Source organism: Epinephelus lanceolatus, chromosome 22 (genome assembly GCF_041903045.1).
Source record: "Epinephelus lanceolatus isolate andai-2023 chromosome 22, ASM4190304v1, whole genome shotgun sequence".
Lineage (NCBI taxonomy): Eukaryota > Metazoa > Chordata > Actinopteri > Perciformes > Serranidae > Epinephelus > Epinephelus lanceolatus.
The window spans coordinates 27455479-27479072 of NC_135755.1; the positions used below are offsets into that span (position 1 = coordinate 27455479).

Consider the following 23594-nt stretch of genomic DNA (forward strand, 5'->3'; position numbering starts at 1 on the left):
CATGAGAATGTGATTAGCAATGCAAAATGGTGAAAGGAAGTCAGTAACAGTACAGGAAACTGAATTTACATTCACTGTTTTTGACTAAATTAAATGGGCACCCACCATTTATTTGAATGTATGGCGCCATGTTGCTGATGTTGATCAGATCTGCTTGGTCAAACTCTCAGTGTCCAGAGTGTTACGTTTTTGGAATGTATACTTACTAAGTTCACAGGCTTTTACTCTCCAGTAGCTTAAATCATACCATCACTGAGTTTTTGGCTTTTGCTGTTTTCAGGAAACTGCATTCTTTACTATGAACACTAGGGGTCAGTATGTGATTATAACAAAAGTGAACCTTCTTACACCTTTAAAGAGGCTTGACAAAATGAAATGGGCACCCACCATTTCTTTTTTGTTAAAAAAAAAAACAAGAACATTTAACTCTCAGAGTTTCAGCTTTTAGAATGATTCCAGTAAACCAAACACCCACAACTGCAAAGACTGTCAGCTCCTGTCCTCTTACCTTATGTTGTAGTTAACTCTTTAGGTTGTAGTTGATCTCTTGTCTGCGGGTCTGTCTTTTGTCCAAGACTTTAATACTTTTGGCTCAAAAGTAGATTTGTTTAAATGCTTTAACAGATCAAACTTAAACCTTTTTTTTGCATAACAACGAGGCTGCAACTAGAACTCCTCCTTCCTCTATAAGAGCAGGTTTAGCCCCAGTGTGTCTGCTGCTTCTATGAATACCTTTTGTTGTATAGTTGAACATGACATTATGAAAACTACTTTTCAATCTCTCCATGTCTCTCAGAGCTTATCTAGCAAAGAAGGGACAGCATTGACAGAGCACATGAATTCCAGAGTTGTGGTAACTAAACCTGCTGTGAAGGGAGGAACCATTTGTGTCAAGATGCAGACAAATATAAAGCTGAAATCCTCTCCCAGCAATCTGATGAAAAATTCTGCAAGAAACTGAAGTCTGACCTGAATGACTCGCTCCACAAAACTCCTACTTAGAAGATGCTTAACATAAGGATTGGATCTTCACATCTGAATTTGACAATTACAGCCAACATTCTGTTCAACCTGAATTTTATAGCCTTCCTAAAATACACAAGTCACTAGTGAACCCACCAGGTCATTTCATGGCGGCTCAGACGGACTCTTGTTGTCTCCCTTGTCGGAATTGATAGACTTTTATATAAAACCTTTTGTAGAGACTTAATAATACAGACTTTATAAATAAGATCTCTAATGATGATGATGATGATGATGACTTCAATCTTCAGGCTTTCGCATGAGTAAGAGTTCTATCCGTGCCCCAAATTATGCAAATCTTTACACAGATTTCTTTGAGAGGGCTGTAATTTTGCAATCCAGACAGAACAGCCACTTGAATTTAACATTGAAATGATACTGTTATATTGATGACATTATGATGACATTTTCTGTATTTACCAGGGCAACACTGATGAGTTAAATGCTTTCCTTACACATAGTCTTTTAACTAACCCATCCTCTGCCTTATTCTTTCACTTCATGAGAAACTGGCACTTGTCAGTTGTTCTACTTGTTCTATATGTTGATAGTTTCACTTTCTTGTATACTGTCTGTCCTCTCACGAGCTGGTTGTTCCCCAGAATTCTTGATGTCAGTAAACCAAACACACCCACCACTGCAACGACTGTCAGATCTGGCCCTATGTTGCAGGTAAATCTTGACCATTTAATCCCATAAACCATCATCATCCAATCTATGATGTCCACAGGAGCTATGTATTTTAAAAAATCAAATCTAGTCTGATTCTGAAGTAACAGAGAGGCCAACATACCAGCCTGCTTTTGTCTTAAAATATTTGTAGTAGAACTCAGGCTTCATGTTTTTGGAGTGTAAAGGAAGAAGGCTTCAAAATCAATTATTCCCATGTACTGAATGTATTTTTGTAGCCCACCTATGATGAATTTCATGTGCAATATTTGAATTTGATCATTTCTTAACATTCCAGGAACACTTTCCCAAAAGTATTGTATATTTTAATAATCACCAAGTAATATATGTCAGAATTTAGAGTGAGCATTGTAGTTGTACTACATTTCTGTCATTGCAAGGAAACTGGGAAAATAAAGCAGCAAAATAACAAAACAAAAACAAAATCCTAATTTATTTGTATCCTAATTTATGTCAAACAGTTAAAAGTTATTTAATTTAATCAAAATGAAGTTGCACAATAACAAAGAGAAACATAACGCAACGCAACATCAGAGATAGAGGTCCGGTGACAGAAGTGAACAAATAAAGAGTGAAACAAACAAGTTGTCTTTTGTGTTATTTAATAAAGTGATAAAACAGAATAATAAGAGTTACAACAGAGTTAATCTTATCTCAGCTGAAAGTTTAGACCTCCGACACCTGGAGTGTCCTTCGTATGTGTTACAAAGAACTACAGATGCAGTCGCATAATGAAGATAAAACTGGGAAGAGGGAGACTACGGAGGCCTTCGGCTTACTGATAACTTTTGTGAGAGCAGGAATAAAGCAAGCCTCTCATACACAGATAAAATGTGTTCAAGTACTGTGGTGGACATTTTAAACTGTGAGATCTGAAAGAAAAGATTTGAGACACCAGAGATGTCTTTCAGTTGTTTATTGCTTTGTGCAGAGGGTCAGACAATCATACAGAGTGACATACAGTCTGCAGAGTGTTTCAACAGAGGCACATTTATAAGAAAGTCAGTTAGAAACTAAATAAATGAGGGTATGCAGTTGCAAGGATGGCAGCCAGCTGGAACCGGTTCTGTATGTTTTTGGATTACATGAGAACAGTCATGTAGGCAGTAAATGGAGTATTCCACTACAGAGCACAGGTTACATAAAGTTAAAGGTTATACAGTAGTTTTCCATTACAATACACAGTGAAGTGAAAACTTTCACACAAAAGGAAAGCAGAATACTCTCTAAACAACAGGATATTACATGTAAATATATGGTAATGATAAATTTGTCTCTACAATAGGCACTGATTGACATGGAAGTTACAGTTCAGCATGATATGTCTCCAGGGCTTTGATTATTTTCCCCATAGTTCTCAGTTCCTGTTCAGTTTTCTCTATTTTTGCATCCACCTTCTTATTCTGCTCATCTACAAAGATCTTGAGGTTCTCCATCTTTCTCTCCAGTGTCAGAAAGTCTTCAGATTCTTCTCCCTTTTCCTTCAGATATGTCATCACTGAGTAAATGTCCCTCATATTTTCACTCACAGTCTCTAAAAAGATGTCTTTTTGTGCCTAATGGGGAAAAACAAAACCACTTCATGACATGGCAACAACACAGTGTGCTATGTTGTGTCCACCGTGGTACATGAATTCACTTGTGACTGAAATACAGCTCTCTCACCCTGACAGAATATTCTATCACTGAAGTTACTCCAATGCAGATTTATGTGAGTATTTAAAAAACATTGAAACTGACGGACTCACCTTCAATTCGTCCAGTTTCTGTTGAATTATCTGATTGCTCTCCTTAATATCCGCCTGCAAATCCAGCATGAGAATCAACATGCAGTTACATATGAGATCATAAACAACGCTAATATAGCACACATTAGCGCAGAGGATTGCAGATTAAAAAAAGAAAATTTCAACAGTAAATTTTCCTGTGATGACTCACAATGGCTGTGTACTTGCAAATAAATGTTAAAAATGTCAGTAGAGACAATGTAGGACAACCACCGCACCACTCAGCTTAATTTTGGCAAGGTGCCGAAAACATCAGTAAGTCCAAACTGGCCAGAAAGATTTCCGCACACTTACATTACATAGATGAACGTGTGTGGAAATCTTTTATACCAAATGATTCTACCAATTGTCTACCAAAGGTTAAGCAACAAGTTATTCACCACTTTGTTCATGTCGATCAGTGAACTTGCGAGGCAAACCAGACACATCAGAGTGAAGAGGAAGTACAGGCCACCAGCCACTCCTCTGCTTCTTGGCACGGCTGCTGCTGCCATCGCTGTTCTAAATAATAATTATACAGCATAAAGGGTCAATGAAAAAGTAAAAAAAGAAAATTTTTAAATTGTAATATTTAAATGTTTATAGCATAAACCATTTGATGGTGAGTTTCTGATCTTACCTGTGATTTAGATTGAAGGAAAGCGGCTGTAAAAAATGATGAGAAGAAACCACACCACCTCTTATATACTCCTGGGACCACCTCCCCCACTGTACATCTCAACTGTGTGTGTGCGTGTGTGTGTGTGTGTGACTCAGAGGGACAGATCAGGGTACATTAGCACAGTTACACAATGCTCAACTACTATCAGCAGGATGCTACTAAACACAAGATATCAGGCATATTTAATGTCAACATTGATTATAGGGCAGAACAAAACTTCATAAATGTGAGACTAAAATGTTTCTTTTTATTTTTTTTTTAGTTATTTTTTTGGGCATTTTTAGCCTTTAATGGATAGGACAGACAAGTGTGAAGGGGGGAGAGAGAGAGGGAGCGACATACAGCAAAGGGCCACAGGCTGGAGTCAAACCCGAGCCGCTGTGGCAACAGCCCTGTACATGGGGCGCCTGCTCTATCCACTAAGCCACCAACGCCCCGACTAAAACGTTTCTTAACACTATTCCGCTGAGCTCAGACTTAATTCGCTTATCAACAACTGTTCAGCTATCATCAGTGTTTATTGTTTGGTGTTGACTGGAGAGTTTTTTTCCTGTCGCAGAACACGTTGAGGTTCGTGCTGCCTTTCAACACGTAAATTGAGAGCTAGTATTTAGCGTAACAGAAATCTAGTAACCTTAAGTTGTACTTAAATTGAATCTTGGCATGTTTCATAGGGGGCCATAGCGTTAATAGTGACATACACCTTTATGACAAGTACTCCTCTTTCAAAATGTCTTAATTGACTGTGCCATCATGATGTGAAAAAAAACCCGAATTCTTTCTAGGGGATTTCCAGCAAAGGGTAAATGGGGTTAGGTGTTAACCTACTTAAGAAACATTCACATATTCATTGATCTGTAACTGTGGTGTGAAAAACACTGATGATTCCTTTCCAGTAGGTCTGTCTCCTGTACAAATGCTGTGTGACTCTGTGTGGGACATGATCCTCCTAAATGCATACATGAGAGAAAAGACAAGTTTGTTTGATGTTCCTATTTCTATTCAGATTTTGTTCAGATGTCCACCATGTGTGTCTCTAGCTTCACTTCCACAGAACTAGTATTTAGCAGTTTAAAACCACAGGAATATAATGTAATCCGTTAGTGTTGGCACACACTGTGAGACACACAGGAAACACCAAGATGAAAAACCCATACAAAACTGTACAGAAATATGTAGAGCATTAAATTACAAATGCCCATGATACATGGATGCCCATAACCTGTGAGAGCATTTCTTTTAACTCAATCTGGAAAAGAAAAAAAAAGTCAAGGCAAATATTGAGTTTAAGTTTTGGAATAAATTTCTTCATCCTTCATCAAACTAGCTGGTTCTGCAGGGTGGACACCCAGGTCCAAACCATCATCATCCAGTGTATGATTTCCACAGGAGCTGCTGTATTAAAGAATATCCATAGCTGATTCTGAATCAACAGAGAGGCCAACTCACCAGCCTGCTGTTGTCTTTACAGAAGAAATATTTGTATAAGCTTCATGTTTTAGAAATGTTAAGGAAAAAGACATCAACCAGTAATAATTCCCATGTATTGAATTTATTTTTTCAGGCAACCTATGATGAATTTCATGTGCAATATTTCAATTTAATAATTTCTTAACATCCCAGGCACATTCTCTCAATATTATAGTATATGTTAACAGTCACCAAGTAATATATGTCAGAATTTAGACTGTACTACATTTCTGTCATTGCAAGGAAGCTGTGAAAATAAACCAGCAAAAGGAAACATCATGATTTATTTTTATCCTAATTTATGTCAAACATTTAAAAGGAATTCATGATTTAAAGGCCAGTGTATAAACACCTTAAAATGAAGCTGCACAGTCAGAGAGAGAAATGTAATAGACACAATAGATGTTATATCAGAGATAGAGGCACTGACTGACATGGAAGTTACAATTCAGCTTGATACTCCTCAAGGGCTTTGATCAGGTTATTCATTTTTCCCAGTTCCTTTTCAGTTTTCTCTATTCCTACATCTGTCTCCCTATTTATCCCATCTGCAAGGGTCTTGGTTTTCTCCATGAAGCTCTTGATGTTTTCCATGTATTCCACTAGTGGCAGAGAGTCATCAGGTGAGTCTCCTGAGGTTTTCCTTAGAAATGCCATCAGTGGGTCCATGAGGCCCATAGATCCATCCATGAGCTCTGAAGCGGCGTGCCTTTGTGCCTTAAAGGGGAAAATCAAATAATTTCATCACATGGCAACGACTCAGTTTGCTATGTTCTGTTCACTTCAGTACAATTTTTGTGAGCGTGTGAGCAACATGTAAACTGACTGACTGACTCACCTTGATTATGTCCAGTTCTTGTTGTGTTTCCTGAAGGTTTTTCTTCATCTCTTCCTGCATATTCAGCATGAGAATTAACATTCAGTTACATATGGGGATATGAACAGCACTAATATAGAGCACATTAGTACAGACGACTGCAAATTTGAAAAATAAGAACATTGTCACAGTAAATTTGCTTATGATGACTCATTATAGTTGTTCACTTGCAAATTAATTCGATATTGTTGTCAATGGCAAAGGGAGGTTAAGCAACAATTTATTCACCAGTTTGTCCTTGTCGATCAGTGAACTTGCGAGGCAAACCAGACACATCAGAGTGAAGAGGAAGTACAGGCCACCAGCCACTCCTCTGCTTCTTGGCACGGCTGCTGCTGCCATCGCTGTTCTAAATGATAATTATACAGCATAAAGATTAAATGAAGAATTAAACACAATTTTAAATGTGTATCACTGTCATATTTTAAGTCTACAGCAAGCAGCAAAGTCTACAGCATAAACCACAGTGAGTTAAAGTTTCTGATCTTACCTGTGATGTAGATTAAAGGAGAGCTGCTGTAAAAATGATGAGATGACACCACAACATGCCTTCTATACTCCTGGTGTCACCTCGCCCACTGCACATCTCAACTCTGTGTGTGTGTGTGTGTGTGTGTGTGTACATACAGGCTGGCCTTGTCCCCACGAATTAGTATCTCTGCTCCTTCACTGTAGTTTCATTTTCACAGAAATAGTATTTGGCAGTTTCATTTCATAGGAGTATCTCAACATTTGTTAGTTTAGGTGGATACTGTACTATGAGACACAAAACAAACAACAACTGCCAAGACAACAAACCAGCACAAAACTATACAAAACTATGTTGTCCAGTAAATTACCCAACTATAAGTTGAACAGATTTTCATTTATCCCATTGTCAGTGAAGATACTTAATAACAGGAAATGAAGGTCAACTTTTTAAAGTTAAGGGCAATGTGCAATACTTGGGGATGGTGGGGTGGGGGGTATATATTTTTTTAATTATGTGTTGTCTGTATATGTGGTGGCTGTGTGACGGTGGACGGTCTCTCGCAGGTCTAAAACACATTGTAAAACTGAAACTGATTCACTTCATGAGAAATCGTCAGTTGTTCCCACTTGACCTTTCATATCCTGGTGTGTTTTGCAATTGTACTGAGCGTGTTCGTACATGCAGAAAAAGGTTATTCTTTGTATGTACCTGACATTCCCTCTAAGGTTTTACTTTCACAGAAATAGTATGTGACAGTTTCACTTTATAGGAAAATACAAACATCAGTTGATGTCGATGCCAACTCCTAGACAACAGATCACTGCAAACTGTACAAAATATTTCACACAAACATTGTTACTTTGTGCAACAATAGGAAACTAGAAACATGACAGTGGAAGTGTCATAGTTACAGGACCTCTTCCTGACTGAGCGGGTGGTAACAGGCAACTTTAATAAACAGGGTTTGTATGTAGGCTGGAGAGAGACCAAATTATGATCTGATCTGCCAAGAAGTGGTAGGGCAGAGGCACTGTAGGCGTCCTTGGCATCTCCATAAAACAAATCTAGTGTCTTATTCTCCCTGGTGAGACAGTCCGCATACTGAACAAACCCAGTCAGATGGGAGGAGAGAGTAGTGTTGTTAAAATCCCCCGTTATTGCAATGAATGCACTAGGGTGCTGGGTCTGAATCAAGGATCACGTCTATATGGGTTGTGGTTAGCCTTTGTGTTCCCCTGTCATAGTTTAAAAAAAAAAAAAGTTGCATCTACCTTAATTGATTACTAATTTAATGCACCACCCGGTGAGCACGCTTCTGTAAGTGACCTTGGATGTTGCATCACCAGCAGACACAGGCTGTGTTTAGCTTTGTTTTAAGTTGGTTGTATTAGTGGTTTGTCTTTGTTTTTACATGTTCAGTGAGGATTTTATTTTCTAGGTTTGAGGTTTTTGTTTTTCTCAGTTGCATTAATTATGTTTATAGTTTTCTATTTTGTTATATTCTCCTCCTATGTTTGCTCCTGCTTGACTTCCTGTCTTTGTTTGTTTTCCCACCTGGTTTCCACCACACCTGTGTGTAGTACTCGAGTTGAGGGGGAACGAGGGGGGATGGCATCGACCCTTGAAATAAAAACGGTCAAAATCATCCCCCTTCTAAAACAGCCATCCCCCCTTTCCATCCCTTGTGTCATTTTTTGAATGAATGTGGTATTACTGCTATTTCAACATTTAGTTTTACCTTTGGTTTTACGCCTATTGACTAAAATACTGTGGGTGAGGGCACGCATGCAAAGATATTTTTATATCGTATCTCAATGAGCTGCGCCGTGGATGTTATGCCTGTGCCCTATAGAGGGCGCCGGAACTACGCATCGTGTGTCCAAATTCACATAAATTGTTTTTCTCTATGGATTTTCTCCGCAACGTGCGTCGTACCGAGAAGCCACTCATATCACGTGAAACAGCAGAGTTACAGGGAGTAGTGTGAATGTGAAATAGGTCATTCCAGCACCCACACTCCATGGAGGATATGCTATCTCGCTCTTGCGTGCAGTGTCTGACTTTCACAGGCATGAACTGTCGCGTCATTCAGCATCCTGCCAGCACCTCCACGTTGCACAAAGGTGCAAGGGCCCGTTCATGGCTGCGTGCAGCTTTTAATTTTTGTTTGTAACTGTTGCTTAATCGTATGCTTCACTGGAGGGGGAACTTTACCGTGACTATTGGCACAACAGGGTGCCAGGGCCTAGGTGCTTGCACACACTCTAGGGTAATGTTTAAGGTTAGGGTAATGTTTTTGTTTAAAGTAATGGGAATTAAAGTGGTTGTAATGGTTTAATGTCTGCTTGTGACACTAGCAGCACAAATGCAAACTAGATCAAACAACCTACCAGTTATATAGATATAAATGGCCCATTCTGTAGGATTTAGGGTTATGTATTGGCAGAAATGGTATGAAATATTCATAACTATGTTTATATTATTGTATAATGACCTGAAAATAAGAAACAGTGTGGTTTCATAACTTTGGGATTAGTTTGCATGTGCGATGTGAATTGTGGTCTTCTTTGTATACTGAAATTGCTACATTGTGCTACAGTTCCTAAATGCAGCACTCAATCATATATAGCAAGCTTGAAGGCAGAAATCTGATGAGAAATGTATGACCATATCCACCACCTACTGTGGCTCTACATTTCAACCGAATGTAGTTTTTCTACTTCAAAAAAAGTGATTTAACTGCAGTATTAATGCTGGCCTCTAATTGAAAATGATATGCTGTGTAAATGTCTCCATCATTCAAGTAACCCAAAAGTTCAGAAGAGATTCTGTCCACTTTTAGGCATTGCGGCAGATTGACGAGCCCACCTCATATTTAAACATGGCAATATGTGTGTGATTTAATACGGGCTAGTTCATGCAGTGCTAAATAAAACTCTTAAATCATACATTGTATAGTTTTGATTGTTTTTATTTTATTTTTTCCAAATTAACCGAATCTTATATTATGATCTGTGGGAGAAACCGGAGCACCCAGGGAAAACCACACATGAGAAAACAAGTCCTCACAGAACCAGAACCTCCCAGAGACATCAGTGATCACCACTGAAAATGAAAAGTGTTCTCCTTTAAGTCCAACTGAGCTGCAGTGGGTTGTGTTCTATGTAATGTCTGAGGGTCCTGGCCTTGGCATTGCCATATTTAGGCAACAATACATCTGTCTCAACAGGGAAACAACATCGTCCTGCAGGTTTCCTCTTTGTGGAAATGGGGGGTGGAAGGATTAGCTGAGGATCAACCTCACTGTCTACGTTGTCAACTAGCTGCAGTGGATTGCATTCTATGTGCTGTTTAAGGGCCCTAGCTTGAGCATTGCCATATTTAGGCAATGATACATCCGTCTCAACAGGGAAACAATGTCGTCCTGCAGGTTGCCTCTTTGTGGAAATACACTGATTAGCTGAAGATCAGCCTCACTGTTTTTTTCGTCACTTACCTGCAGTGGGTTGCATTCTATGTGCTGTTTGAGGGCCCCTACTCTCACATTGCCACATTTGGGTAAGGATTGCTCTGTATCTGTGGTCCCCACAGCCCCAGCGGGGAGTCGGAGTCGCCTTGCACATGTCTGTCCCCTTGAAGTCAAAGCCTCATTCGAAGTTCTGGGAGGTGGAGGACTTGGTTTCAGGTCTCTTGCCTTACTTAAGACAGTGGCCTGCATCATGAGCCACAAAAGAAACTAGCTCAATAAAATGATAATGGATTTGACATCCGCTAAAATCTTGCAAAGATTTCTCTCGCAGTTGTCACTCGTTGAAAGGTCTGAAGTGTCCTCACAAAGATTTCACCCACAGTAGTCATGAGCTAAACGCTTATGTTCAGGGGTCCTATTTCCAAACTTTCAGGCTCTTGCATTGTGATGTTACAAAGACACCGCATTCCGTTTCAGTGTGCTGATGATGTCATTCTATTCCACTCTGATGTTTAGAATTCCAGGATTCCATTCATATTTTTTAAATTTCAGTGTTCTTTATTGACATGAACATTACGATTCACTATTGACACGATAAATAAATAAATAAATTAATTAATTATTTATTATAAATGAACACATAAATAATTAAATAATTAAATATATGATGCTTTACCATTCAGGGCATGCACTGTTTTTTTCCCTGCTACACTGTGATGATGTGATTGTGCTGCTGACTGAAACAATTTCTTCACTGGCCACAGCTTTACACCTCTCTGCTAGATTTTTTTTTCTCAAATGTTTTTAGATTTCTTTTATTTCTAAGGACAACTCACATTAATCAACATTTCTGGAAATGTGCCAGTGTCAGCCAGCTGGCTACTTTTCAACTGCAGTCCTTTGGCAAGATGTTCTGAAACCAGTAAAAGGATAAAAAGAAATCACAGGACAATTCACAGGACAAAAACAGCATAGAGACATAAAGATAGAATTAATTATAGCAATTAGAAATTGTCAAGATAGAACAGAGGCTATGCAAAGCAGCAAGCAACAGCAGAGCCCCAGTACAATACAATGACACAACAACAACAAACTGTATGATAGCACAAACAGACAGAGATGCAAGAAACAACACAACACCAACACACAGATTGGCATTACACTCAGACATGCAGAGTAGCAATGGAAAGTAAAAATAGATAAAACACAACAGTTATAATGTATGGTCAAATGCACTGATGCACAAGCCATGCTACAGAAAGTTGGCTATAATAGATACAGCATACATACATACCCATGCAGAGTTGGCTGTCTGGCAGTGGGCAAAGACATAAAGCAAGTTAGCAGCAATTTATCCAAAAATAACAATATGTTGTGGTGATGGTGAGCAACGTACTGTGTTGTTTATGTTCACATGTCTGATTGTCCAAAAAACACGTCTTGTGCTTTTGTTTGAAGGTGTGATAAATTGTATTGTTTCTTATCTCAGATGGGAGATTGTTCCATAGTTTAGAAGCTCTGCTATAGCCTATATATTTTGGCAAGACAAGATCCCGTTTAGTTCATAGTCTCTGTGGGTGAAAGCAAAACATAAAAACTCACACAGACAGAAAGAGAATAAGCATGTTTCCCAAAATGTTGAACTACTTAAGTTTTACAGCAGCTTATCTAAATTTGTATGGATTATCACATTTGATTTACCTCAGAGTGGGTAGATGATTTTGGTGCTCTCTAAACTCAGCTCAAGATGTAACATTTGTTTCATGTTTTGTACATAGACTGTATTTACAAATACATCTACAGTGTATGGTTTTATGATTAAAGTTTTCTGATTTTGGATTTTATGTGTTTAATCAGGAAGACTTTCTTTGTGCTTATCCATTCACAATTCTCTCCATCCCACCCCCACTGCTTCCTCTTATCAGCTGACTATGGGTATTCACTCTTTTTCCGAACCGCAACTTTCCGACAAGACCAAGCACTTGTCGGTAGTCCAATGTTTTAACAGCGAAAAAAATGATAAAGTTAAACTAAAATTATGTATAACAGAGCTTTCGTACAGCTTTGCACACACATTACTCTTGGATGGATTACTCACGAATGCAGGGTCGCACTGAAATGCCACGCATATCACATGAAAGTGCAGGACCAGAGCTTTCAGATGATACCACACACATCATTGTGCTGTTATCCCATCACGCTATAAATCCATTTAAATTGTCTACAAAATAAAAACCTGATGAATTTCTAACTGTGAAGTGACAGAATGTCCCAGCATCATGGTTCTTATATTGCCAGATTCCAGAGAGCCTCCCCTCTTCATATATGGCAGAATATGTCAACTTCCAACTTGCTATGGTGAGATACATGTAAAAATGTAAGAATTTAGTAACACAGATTTTTTTTCATTGATATAAAAATTAATATAAAATACAGGCACATAGAAGGACATGAAATGATGGAAAATCAGGGTAGCCCAGATTGTCCTGAAAAACAAAAACAAAACAAGATATAGCATGTCTATGTAGCCTTTATAATGACTGTGATATGAGCTTAAAAGTAAAGGCAGTAAAAATACCCCAAAAAGGCCTAGGGCCCATTGGGTTAAACAGTGATATTAAAAGGAGGGTGAGAAATTATTTCAGCCCCCAAACTATTTTATTTCAGTGTTTTTTTGTTTTTTTAAATCCACACTTGAATGTTGGGCATTTTCAAGAAAATATGTAGTTTTCTTAAAAATCAACTGGAAGAATAATGTCATGTACTTGCATAAGATTTCTGCTCAGTCATTCTGAAAAAACCATAATGAGCTTGTTTTCTTCACATAGAGGATAACCATGGCCAGCAAGCAAGGGCAAGAAATATTGAGAACAAAAAGCATGACTATGAAAATCTCTGGAAACTTTTATGAGATAGGGGAGAGTGGGGTAGGCAGCCATAGAATTGATCCTATGTATCTTGTATTATTTGTATTTTTAATATATTTTTATATTTTAAGTTTCAATTTGCACTCCATGCCCTGAAGTTGGGAATTTTAACCTACAATATTTGTATTTGTATCAATAAAGATCAACATTTTTCCCAATTTCTTTTTCATTTTTTTCATGAAGGGATTCTTGTTTAATTTATATGATTTAATTAATCACAATTAAAAATTAACCCTTAGATACCAGTTTGATCATATACCACTAACTGCTTTTTTGAGAAATACACTATAATTCAATATTCTAAAAGTAAAATTGACTATGGTAATTATTAGTATCATCGGTTGACCCAAGTAGAAGAAGAAGAAATGATTTTGCACTTTTCCTGTGCATTTGACCCTAACTATGTAAGAGCAGTGGTGCTATGGCAGACCCTCTGCGCTGTCATCAGCACAAATTATGTCCCCATGTGATAAAATCCACCATCCCCCCTGATTTTTTTTTTACAACTTGAGTACTGTCTGTGTGTCAATGAGTTTTTCAGTTCCACCTGTGTTTAATCACCCTGCTCCCTCTTGTGCTTTGTCTTTACCTCTCTAGCCTTTTGTCCCAGAGTTTAGACTTCAGACTGCTGAAGACTCTGAATGATGTTCACACAGGTGAGTTCAACAACATGCTCACTGAACTCTTGCACTCACTCTCCACATGAAAACATCAACTCCTGGCAGGTATTCCATCAAGCAGGCTAAAGACAAATCCAGGCTTAAATGGCCAAGTCTGGCTAATGTGAGCCAGAGCTCTGTTCCATCAAAGTGGTTAAGATTAGCCTCACATCAGAACGGGGCGTCGGTGGCTTTGTGGTAGAGCAGGCGCCCCATGTACAAGGCTGTTGCCGCAGCGGCCCAGGTTCGACTCCAGCCTGTGGCCCTTTGCTGCATGTCTCTCCCTCTCTCTCTCTCCCCCTTCCACACCTAACTATCCTATCAAAAAATGCCCTAAAAAATATCTTAAAAAAAAAAAAAAGACTCACATCGGTAACAATGGAAACCATGGTTCTGGCTAAGCCTGATCCATCAAGCTAAACTCCAGTTTCCGTTCCATCAACCTGAGCCACAACTCCATTCCATCAAGCCTAGTAACCATGGTAACTTGTGCTGCCAGGCAATCCTGGTCTGTAGCAGGATTCAGGTGAGGATTAGCTCCATCTATGATCAAAAAAAGAACAGACACCTAAAAGACAGTTCTGCCAGTGCTTTACACACTCACAGCTGTCATGTAATGATAAAATAATATGTAGATCATAAAATATATAACACAATTAATCAAAAAACATTAACTATTAAAGAAATAAATTAAAATGTAATAAAAATAAGATAATTAAAAAACCCCACTTACAACAGTAAAGCCAAAATCAAACTAATAAAAACAAAACTATAATAAAATTAAACTGAGGCATTAAAAAAAGATGAATATGTGATTGCCCTCCCATCCCCACCCCACTCTGTTTCCAATTGGCTAGCAAATTCACAGCCAATTAAGGTCAACTGACAACAGCCATATAAGGAGTGCATCCAAGAGAAAGAGAGGGACACACCCAGAGAGACACAGAGACAGAGCAAGAGAGAGTAAATTAGGAAATAATGGCATGCCCCTTCATCGAGGATCCTGTTGATGAGGAGGCTCAAATTGTCCAGAGGGCCTTCCAACCACCACCAGCCCCAAGGGTCTTCCAGGACAGGACCAACCCATTGATACAGACAGACTCCTATCTGTGGGAGAGGTACCACTTCAGCAGGCAAAGCATAGTGTATCTATGCAGTTTGCTGGAACCACACATTATAAAGGTCACACGCTGCAGCCAGTCTCTGACCACTGTGCAGTCAGTCTGTATTGCACTGAGGTTCTTTGCTAGCGGTACATTCCTGTATAGTGTTGGTGATGCTGAGAGGCTAAGTAAGGCAACTGTTTGCAGAGAGGTAAAAAGGGTGTATTTTCTATTCATTTTGATTATTTCTAGCATCACCATACATCATGCATAGGGCTTGAGATGATCACATTAACATTATGGTTATCTTATATATTTATGAATTCACCATGACACAAAGCAACCAAACTACGGGACACACACCATTGTGGTCTGTCTGTTCCTCATCCTATAGCACATGCCATACATTTAAGGGGATTTTCCTTATTTTTGTATAATAAGAGATAGAACTTACAATTGACTCCCAAATGATGAGAAATAGATAATTGATTCACTATCACCTGCATTCACTTAATAGGTTTCCTCATCTCCACTGAACTGATGGATTTGCTAAATGTCATTTTCTACAATCAATAGATAAATGTCATGTGATTATTTCTTATAAACTGATCATGTCATGATAACGTTTGTTTTGGTGTTTGGTTTTGTGTTTGGGATGTTCTGTGTTTTTTCTTTTCTCTTTCCCCCTCCCTTTTCCCTCCCTGGCAGTGTGTGTGCAGCTGAGGGTGTGGCTGGTCGGCTCTTCATAATGAGGCACACCTGGTGTTCATTCAGTAATCACTCCTGCAATAAAAGCCTGGTCAAGACGCCACTCCTGTGCCAGATTATCCTGTCTCAGTCGGTAACGTAGTGGCTCCAGTCGTTTGTGAAAAAGTGAATTTCGTGTTTTTTCGTCACTCTTAAGCGTTCTTTGTTTTTTGTGCAGGCGCTGGTGTGCCTCCTGCCGTTCCTGATTGCAGCTTCTAGTGCTTCAGTGTCTCCGCATGCTGAGTCCGTTCCAGCAACGCCAGCCAGCCCTCCGCTGCCTCCATTTGCTCCTTTTTCTGATTTTTGAACTCAGTGTTTTTTCAATAAACACTTTGGACTGTTTTTTCGCTTCTGTCTCTGCATTTGGGGTCCAAACGCAAAACCTAAACATAACAGATCATTTCGGAAATGTCATAATCTACAATCAATTATGTGATAACTGCGATGATTGACATAAAATAGTTTGATTAAATGCATCATCTGAAATGTACATGGGGATCAGTAGATAAATGTGATAAATAGTCTATCACTAATATTAATTTACACATTTGGTGAGTTTCATTAGGCATACTTGAATTGTTAGATTTAATAGGTGTTCTTATCTACATATATTTTGTCCCTTTGATGCGAAATGCTGAATTTTCTTTATCACTTACGCATTTAGCCTGTCGGCAATATTCTGCCACGCCACCTCCTTGACTTTATTAATTGCTGCAGTATTGCCTTTTTTCGTAATTATGTCCTTATAGTCCTCATACACTTCCATAAGGAGCGTTTGCTCCTCCGCAGAAAAAGCCTCTGCTTGCTCCTTTCCTTTGCTTTTTGACATTTTGCAACATTTTCAGCACTCGACTAGTGTGGGCTTTTTATTTTTCCTGGGCTCGTGCATGAGTTGAGGCTTAACAGGTGAGACTTGAATTATACAAAAAAAAGATTTGTAAACTCACAAAAATATTTTGCAAGTATAAAACGGATCTGCAAATACACAAACACATTCCACAAATGAAAAAAAAATATCTGTGAATACATTAAATTAATTTGCAAATAAATGCAAAGCATTTGTGAATATCTTCCTAACATTTACAACTTTCGAACAGGCATTTGTGAACAGAGTTTTTATTTGTGAATCAAAAAAAACATTTGTGGATCTCAATTCAACGCGTAAGGATTTGCTTTTTACACACACAGATTTTTGAAACAAACTTTCCGCCGGTCCGAACAAAAATGCACTGGTATCACAGGCGGTTGTCCGGAGGACCATAAGCGCAACTAAACGTGAATACTGGAGGCAATATTGTAATAAAATTGGAAGAGAGACGTCATTATCTGATGTATGGGGGATGCTTAGACGAATGAGCGGAATCAAGAGACATTATACAATTCCAGTATTAATTAGTGGCAATAAAACAGCGGTCAGTAGGCTAATAGGGATAAAAGTGAATTTTTTTTGTGAATGTACAGAGAATCACCACAACAGATGATTTAGATGTACCCTTTAATTTATTTGAGTTAAGGATGGCACTCTTAAAGGCACAGCAATCATCTCCAGGAAAGGATAGTATCTGTTATAGTGTGCTAGCCCACATGGAAGATAGTGCACTTAAAGTAGTCTTAAGACTATTCAACAGGGTCTGGCAAACTGGCAAAATACCAGTAGCATGGAAACAATCAACCATAGTGCCAACAGTAAAGCCTGGGAAAGATCCATTGGACCCATCAAGTTACAGACCAATAGCACTCACATCACAGTTAGGGACAACTATGGAGCGTATGGTGACAGACAGACTAACTTTCTTTCTTGAAAGTAAAAATTTATATTCACCATATCAAAGTGGGTTTCGTAAAGGGAGGAGCACCATGGATTCAATATCATGCCTGGAGTCAGAAATCAAAAAAGCTCAAACAAATGGGGAGATGGTGATAGCTGACTTTTTTGATGTTGAAAAAGCACAAGACATGTTGTGGGAGGAGGGACAACTGATCAAGTTAAGTAAGTAAGGTGTGGGTGGTAGGCTCTATAACTGGGTGATGGACTTCTTATTAGACAGGATAATAGAGGTCAGGGTCGGTACAGAGTACTCAAAGTTATATGAAGTTGAAAATGGAACCCCACAAGGCAGTGTCTGCAGTCCAGTGCTATTCAATATAATGATTTGAAAAAGCTGAAAGAAATGTAGGGAAGTCCTTATATGCAGATGACGGGGCCTTATGGATAAGAGGATGAAATTTAACATTTATCCAGAAAAAATTGCAGGCAGCAATTATGGCAGTGGGCGAACGACTGGGGCTTTACAGTGTCTGCTGCAAAGACACAAGTGATATGCTTTTCCAGACAACATAAAGACGTGACTGTAAAATTATATGGTCAAACACATGAGCAGGTCAAAGTAGTTAAATTCCTAGGGGTGCTGTTTGATGAAAAGTTGACCTGGAACCAGCATATTAACAAAGTCACAGAGAAATGTAAGAAGGTTAATAACCTCTTAAGATGTCTGTCGGGAAGGGACTGGGGAGCTACCAGAACAGCACTGTTAAAGGTATATCAAGCATTCATGAGATCAGTATTTGACTACGGATGTATAGCATACATGTCAGCAGCAGACAGCCACCTTAATAGAATGGAGGTGGAGCAGGCACAGGCTTTAAGGGTCTGCAGTGGAGCCTTTAGGACCTCCCCAGTGGCTGCCATGCAAGGGGAGATAGGTGAACAACCATTAAGAATAAGAAGAACTGCAATAATGCTAACATATTGGGTCAATCTTCAGGGACACTGTAGCTCACACCCTGCTAGAGCAATCTTAGAGGATTGTTGGGAACACAATGAAAGTAGGTGTTTCCGTTTCGGATGGATAGGAAATGCTAAAGCAGAGATCCTTGGTCTGTGCAACATAGCGTATAGCCCAACGGTCCCATATCCAGACATTCCTCCATGGTTATTTATGACTCCATCTGTTGATCTGAATATCCAGCAACAGCTTAAAAGGAAATCAAAGCAAACACAGGCTGAGAGGATTGTAGATGTGTACACAGAACAACATTTTAATGATAAAACTATGATTTTCACTGACGGCTCAAAAGACCCTGAGACAGGAAGGACAGCAGCTGCCATCTACTTTCCAACATGTAAAATAGCCATAGGCGTTTCTAGCCCATTTTTGGGGGTGCTGAAGCACCCCTAAATTGAATCCCAGCACCCCTAATATTTGAGAGATTTTCATTTATTTATTTATTTTACTGTATGTCCTTTTTTAACAAGCTAGAAAAGTGTCAAAACCATACAGTACTTGGTTGAAATGTAATATTTTAACAACAAAAATACCCCCCCCTCCCCGCCTCAAAAATGGTTTGATCCAGCCCATCCCTCCCATCCTTCCCCGACCCGGTCTTTGAGCGCTCTATCTGCACTGCACAGAGTAAAGCGCTGCCCTCTAGTTCTTGAGTGTGTGATATGCAGTACCTGGCTGAAACCAGGATATGTGGCCCATTTCTTAACTTCTACCACTCAATACAACACGTTATTATCATTACCAGTCCTCATTTTTGCTGCATTTAATCGTAGGTCACTGTTTATGTTGTTAGGTAGGAGTTAGCTGACGTTTTTTCTAGCTAGGAAACGTTACAGGTGGTCAGTACCACTGTCTGTTTGAATTGGAATGAGAGAAGCTAGTTGTTGTGTCAGGCCAAAACACACCGGCGGCGTCATATGACGGCGGCGTCATTGACGCGAGTCAAGTACCGCACCGAACACACACAAAAAGCGTTGTGCTGTGGGGCGTCAACCAGATTTCTATTGCACACTCCAGTCCGCTAGGCTGGGAAGTAATCGGCGGTGTACGACGCGCGTCAAAACAGCCGCCCCCATTATTTTCTATTTACAAACCCACACCGGTGCCGCGGCACTTTACGCTATTGTCCTATTTTTCCAGCGTCGCCGCCCTTGAAAAAGCGCTATTTTGTACTTCCCAGCTCCCGTGCAATAGAAATCCGCGCCCACTTCACGAAGGTTAGGCTTTCCAAGGTCTACAAGGACGTGGACCCAACTTGCGACAGGTGTCACCAGGCACTGGCAAGCCATGCGCACATGTTTTGGTCCTGCCCTGCCTTACACTCCTATTGGAGAGACATTTTTACATCCTTATCAAAGGTTACTAATAAATTAATAGAACCAAATGCAATAATTGCTTTGTTTGGTGTATCTCCACCCACAATTTCACTCTCCTCCTCAGAGGCTGCTCTTATATCCTTTGTTACTTTATTAGCGAGACGCCTGATTTTGCTCAAGTGGAAATCTCCAATTCCTCCTTCACACACGTTATGGATAAGACAAATCCTTAATTTTGTGAGACTAGAAAAGATCAGATACGTTTTGAAGGGCTCCCTTAGGAAATTCTGTAAAATGTGGGACCCCTTTTTAGTTTATATTAGTGAGCTGGACTTCCCGGTTATTCCCGAGTGACCCTTTAGGTACCCCAGTAATGTTAAAGCTGTGACACGACAGATTCTGGACTGACCAACAGCTACTTTTCTATGTTTTATTATTTTATTTTGTTGTCATTATTCATATATCTTTTTTACAGCCCTTTGTTTTAAGTTTGTTTTTGTTTTTTGTTTTTTTCCTTTCTCTGTCTATAGTCCTCCTTGTCTTAGGGTTTGTTCTTTTGTTCTTTAGATATTGTAATATTTGTCCTGTCTTAGTTCTTTTGGGATCTCTCAATGTTCTCATCTTGTTTATTTCTCGAACTGTTGCTCGATCAATATTCAATTCATTAATGACACTGTGATATTTATCTGTTCTATTTGAAAATTCCAATAAAGAGATTTTGGGAAACAAAAAAAAAAAGAAAAGAACCCCTGATCATCTTTCAGTGTATACAGTTGAGCTCCTAGCTATTATGATAGCGTTGCAGTGAATAGAGGAGAACAACATTAGAAAAGCAGTCATTGCTTCAGATAGCTGGGCAGCACTCACTAGCATCAAATCCGTTAAGTCCTGCAGGCTAGATCTGGTTTTTGAAATTCATCATTTCATTTACAGAATGTTCAATAAGGACATGTCCGTCTGCTTTGTTTGGGTTCCTGCTCATGCAGGAGTAGAGGGAAACGAGGATGCAGATATTTTGGCAAAACAAGCACTTAAATCAACGGCAGTCAATATGGAAGTTCCTTTGAGTAAAGCCGAGGGCAAAACATTTATCAAAAAACAGATGCACAAAATATGGCAGGAGTACTGGGAACTGAATGAAACTGGGAGGCATTTGTTCAACACCCAAAAACATGTTGGTTTGGGAAGAAGGCTGAGCAGGAGCCAGAAAGAGGAGACGGTCATCATCACCCGTCTAAGGATAGGGCACACTGGGCTTAATCAGTCATTGTGGAGGATAGGGAGACACTCAACTGGTCTCTGTGCAAACTGTGGTTGTCCAGAAACTGTACAACATGTGTTGCTTGAGTGCAGGGGTTATTTGGAGGAGAGGAAGAAACTAACAGCAACACTAGGAAAAGCTAAGCTTAAACTCAACATAGGAGACCTCATTGGAGCAGAAGCAGAGGGCAAAACATCTAAGCATCTAATGAAATATCTAAGGGACACTGGATTAATGGAGAGGATATAGAATTTTTTCTAGTAACCTTAAGTTGTACTTAAATTGAATCTTGGCATGTTTCATAGGGGGCCATAGCGTTAATAGTGACATACACCTTTATGACAAGTACTCCTCTTTCAAAATGTCTTAATCGACTGTGCCATCATGATTCATTGATCTGTAACTGTGGTATGTAAAACACTGATGATTCCTTTCCAGTAGGTTTGTCTCCTGTACAAATGCTGCCTGACTCTGTGTGGGACATGATCCTCCTAATAAATGCATACATGAGAGAAAAGACAAGTTTGTTTGATGTTCCTATTTCTATTCAGATTTTGTTCAGATGTCCACCATGTGTGTCTCTAGCTTCACTTCCACAGAACTAGTATTTAGCAGTTTAAAACCACAGGAATATAATGTAATCCGTTAGTGTTGGCACACACTGTGAGACACACAGGAAACACCAAGATGAAAAACCCATACAAAATTGTGCAGAAATATATAGAGCATTAAATTATAAATGCCTGTGATACATGGATGCCCATAACCTGTGAGAGCATTTCAAACAAAACAAAAACAAATTCAGGGCAAATATTGAGTATAACTTTTGAAATAAATATTTGTATAAGAACTTCATGTTTTATTAGTGTAAAGAAGAAGGCATGAAACAATAATAATTCCCATGCATTGACTTTATTTTTTTAGCCCACCTATGATGAATTTCCTGTGCAATATTTGAATTTAATAATTTCTTAACATCCCAGGCATGTTCTTTCAATACTACAGTATATGTTAACAGTCACCAAGTAATATATGTCAGAATTTAGACTGTACTACATTTCTGTCATTGCAAGGAAGCTGTGAAAATAAACCAGCAAAAGGAAACATCATGATTTATTTTTATCCTAATTTATGTCAAACATTTAGAAGGAATTCATGATTTAAAGGCCAGTGTATAAACACCTTAAAATGAAGCTGCACAATCAGACAGAGAAATGTTATAGACACAATAGATGTTATATCAGAGATAGAGACACTGACTGACTGACATGGAAGTTACAATTCAGCTTGATGCTCCTCAAGGGCTTTGATCAGGTTATTCATTTTTCCCAGTTCCTTTTCAGTTTTCTCTATTTTTACATCTGTCTCCCTATTTATCCCATCTACAAGGGTCTTGGTTTTCTCCATGAAGCTCTTGATGTTTTCCATGTATTCCACTAGTGGCAGAGAGTCAACAGGTAAGTGTTCTGAGGTTTTCTTCAGAAATGCCATCAATGGGTCCATGAGGCCCATAGATCCATCCATGAGCTCTGAAGCAGCGTGCCTTTGTGCCTTAAAGGGGAAAATCAAATAATTTCATCACATGGCAACGACTCAATTTGCTATGTTCTGTTCACTTCAGTACACAATTTTTGTGAGCGTGTGAGCAACATGTAAACTGACTGACTGACTGACTCACCTTGAATTTGTCCAGATTTTGTTGTGTTTCCTGAAGGTTTTTCTTCATCTCTTCCTGCAAATTCAGCATGAGAATTAACATTCAGTTACATATGGGGATATGAACAGCACTAATATAGAGCACATTAGTACAGACGACTGCAAATTTAAAAAATAAAAAAGAATTCAACAGTCAATTTGCTTGTGATGACTCATAATAGTTGTCCACTTGCAAATTAATTCGATATTGTTGTCAATGGCAAAGGGAGGTTAAGCAACAATTTATTCACCAGTTTGTCCTTGTCCATCAGTGAACTTGCGAGGCAAACCAGACACATCAGAGTGAAGAGGAAGAACAGGCCACTAGCCACTCCTCTGCTTCTTGCCACGGCTGCTGCTGCCATCGCTGTTCTAAATAATAATTATACAGCATAAAGATTAAATGAAGATTAAACACAATTTTAAATGTGTATCATTGTAATATTTTAAGTCTACAGCAAGCAGCAAAGTCTACAGCATAAATCACAGTGAGTTAAAGTTTCTGATCTTACCTGTGATGTAGATTGAAGGCGAGCTGCTGTAAAAATGATGAGATGACACCACAACATGCCTTATATACTCCTGGTGTCACCTCGCCCACTGCATATCTCAACCGTGTGTGTGTGTGTGTGTGTGTGTGTGTGTGTACAT

At 39.0% G+C, this 23594-nt stretch overlaps 2 protein-coding genes across 4 annotated transcripts; both read right to left on the reverse strand.

Moving 5' to 3' along the window:
* Nucleotides 1-2614: 2614 nt before the first annotated feature.
* Nucleotides 2615-4182, reverse strand: LOC117246474 (uncharacterized). The gene is made up of 4 exons (XM_078164141.1): nt 4120-4182; nt 3881-4001; nt 3462-3515; nt 2615-3269 (listed from the first exon to the last, which is right to left on the reverse strand). Exons 2-4 carry the CDS (start codon nt 3992-3994, stop codon nt 3018-3020), a joined length of 420 nt encoding a protein of 139 aa, XP_078020267.1. The 5' UTR covers nt 3995-4001; nt 4120-4182; the 3' UTR covers nt 2615-3017.
* Nucleotides 4183-5691: 1509 nt separating this feature from the next.
* Nucleotides 5692-23580, reverse strand: LOC144459690 (uncharacterized). 3 transcript variants are annotated; one of them, XM_078164139.1, is made up of 4 exons: nt 23456-23580; nt 23195-23315; nt 6470-6523; nt 5692-6348 (listed from the first exon to the last, which is right to left on the reverse strand). In XM_078164139.1, exons 2-4 carry the CDS (start codon nt 23306-23308, stop codon nt 6073-6075), a joined length of 444 nt encoding a protein of 147 aa, XP_078020265.1. In that variant the 5' UTR covers nt 23309-23315; nt 23456-23580; the 3' UTR covers nt 5692-6072. The 3 variants fall into 3 exon arrangements, 2 of the variants coding, with proteins under 2 accessions (XP_078020265.1, XP_078020266.1); XM_078164140.1 differs by lacking the exons at nt 23195-23315; nt 23456-23580 and adding exons at nt 6737-6857; nt 6999-7151; XR_013488516.1 differs by lacking the exons at nt 5692-6348; nt 6470-6523 and adding exons at nt 22142-22799; nt 22927-22980 and having other exon boundaries at nt 23456-23576.
* Between the last annotated feature and the right edge of the window lie 14 nt (nt 23581-23594).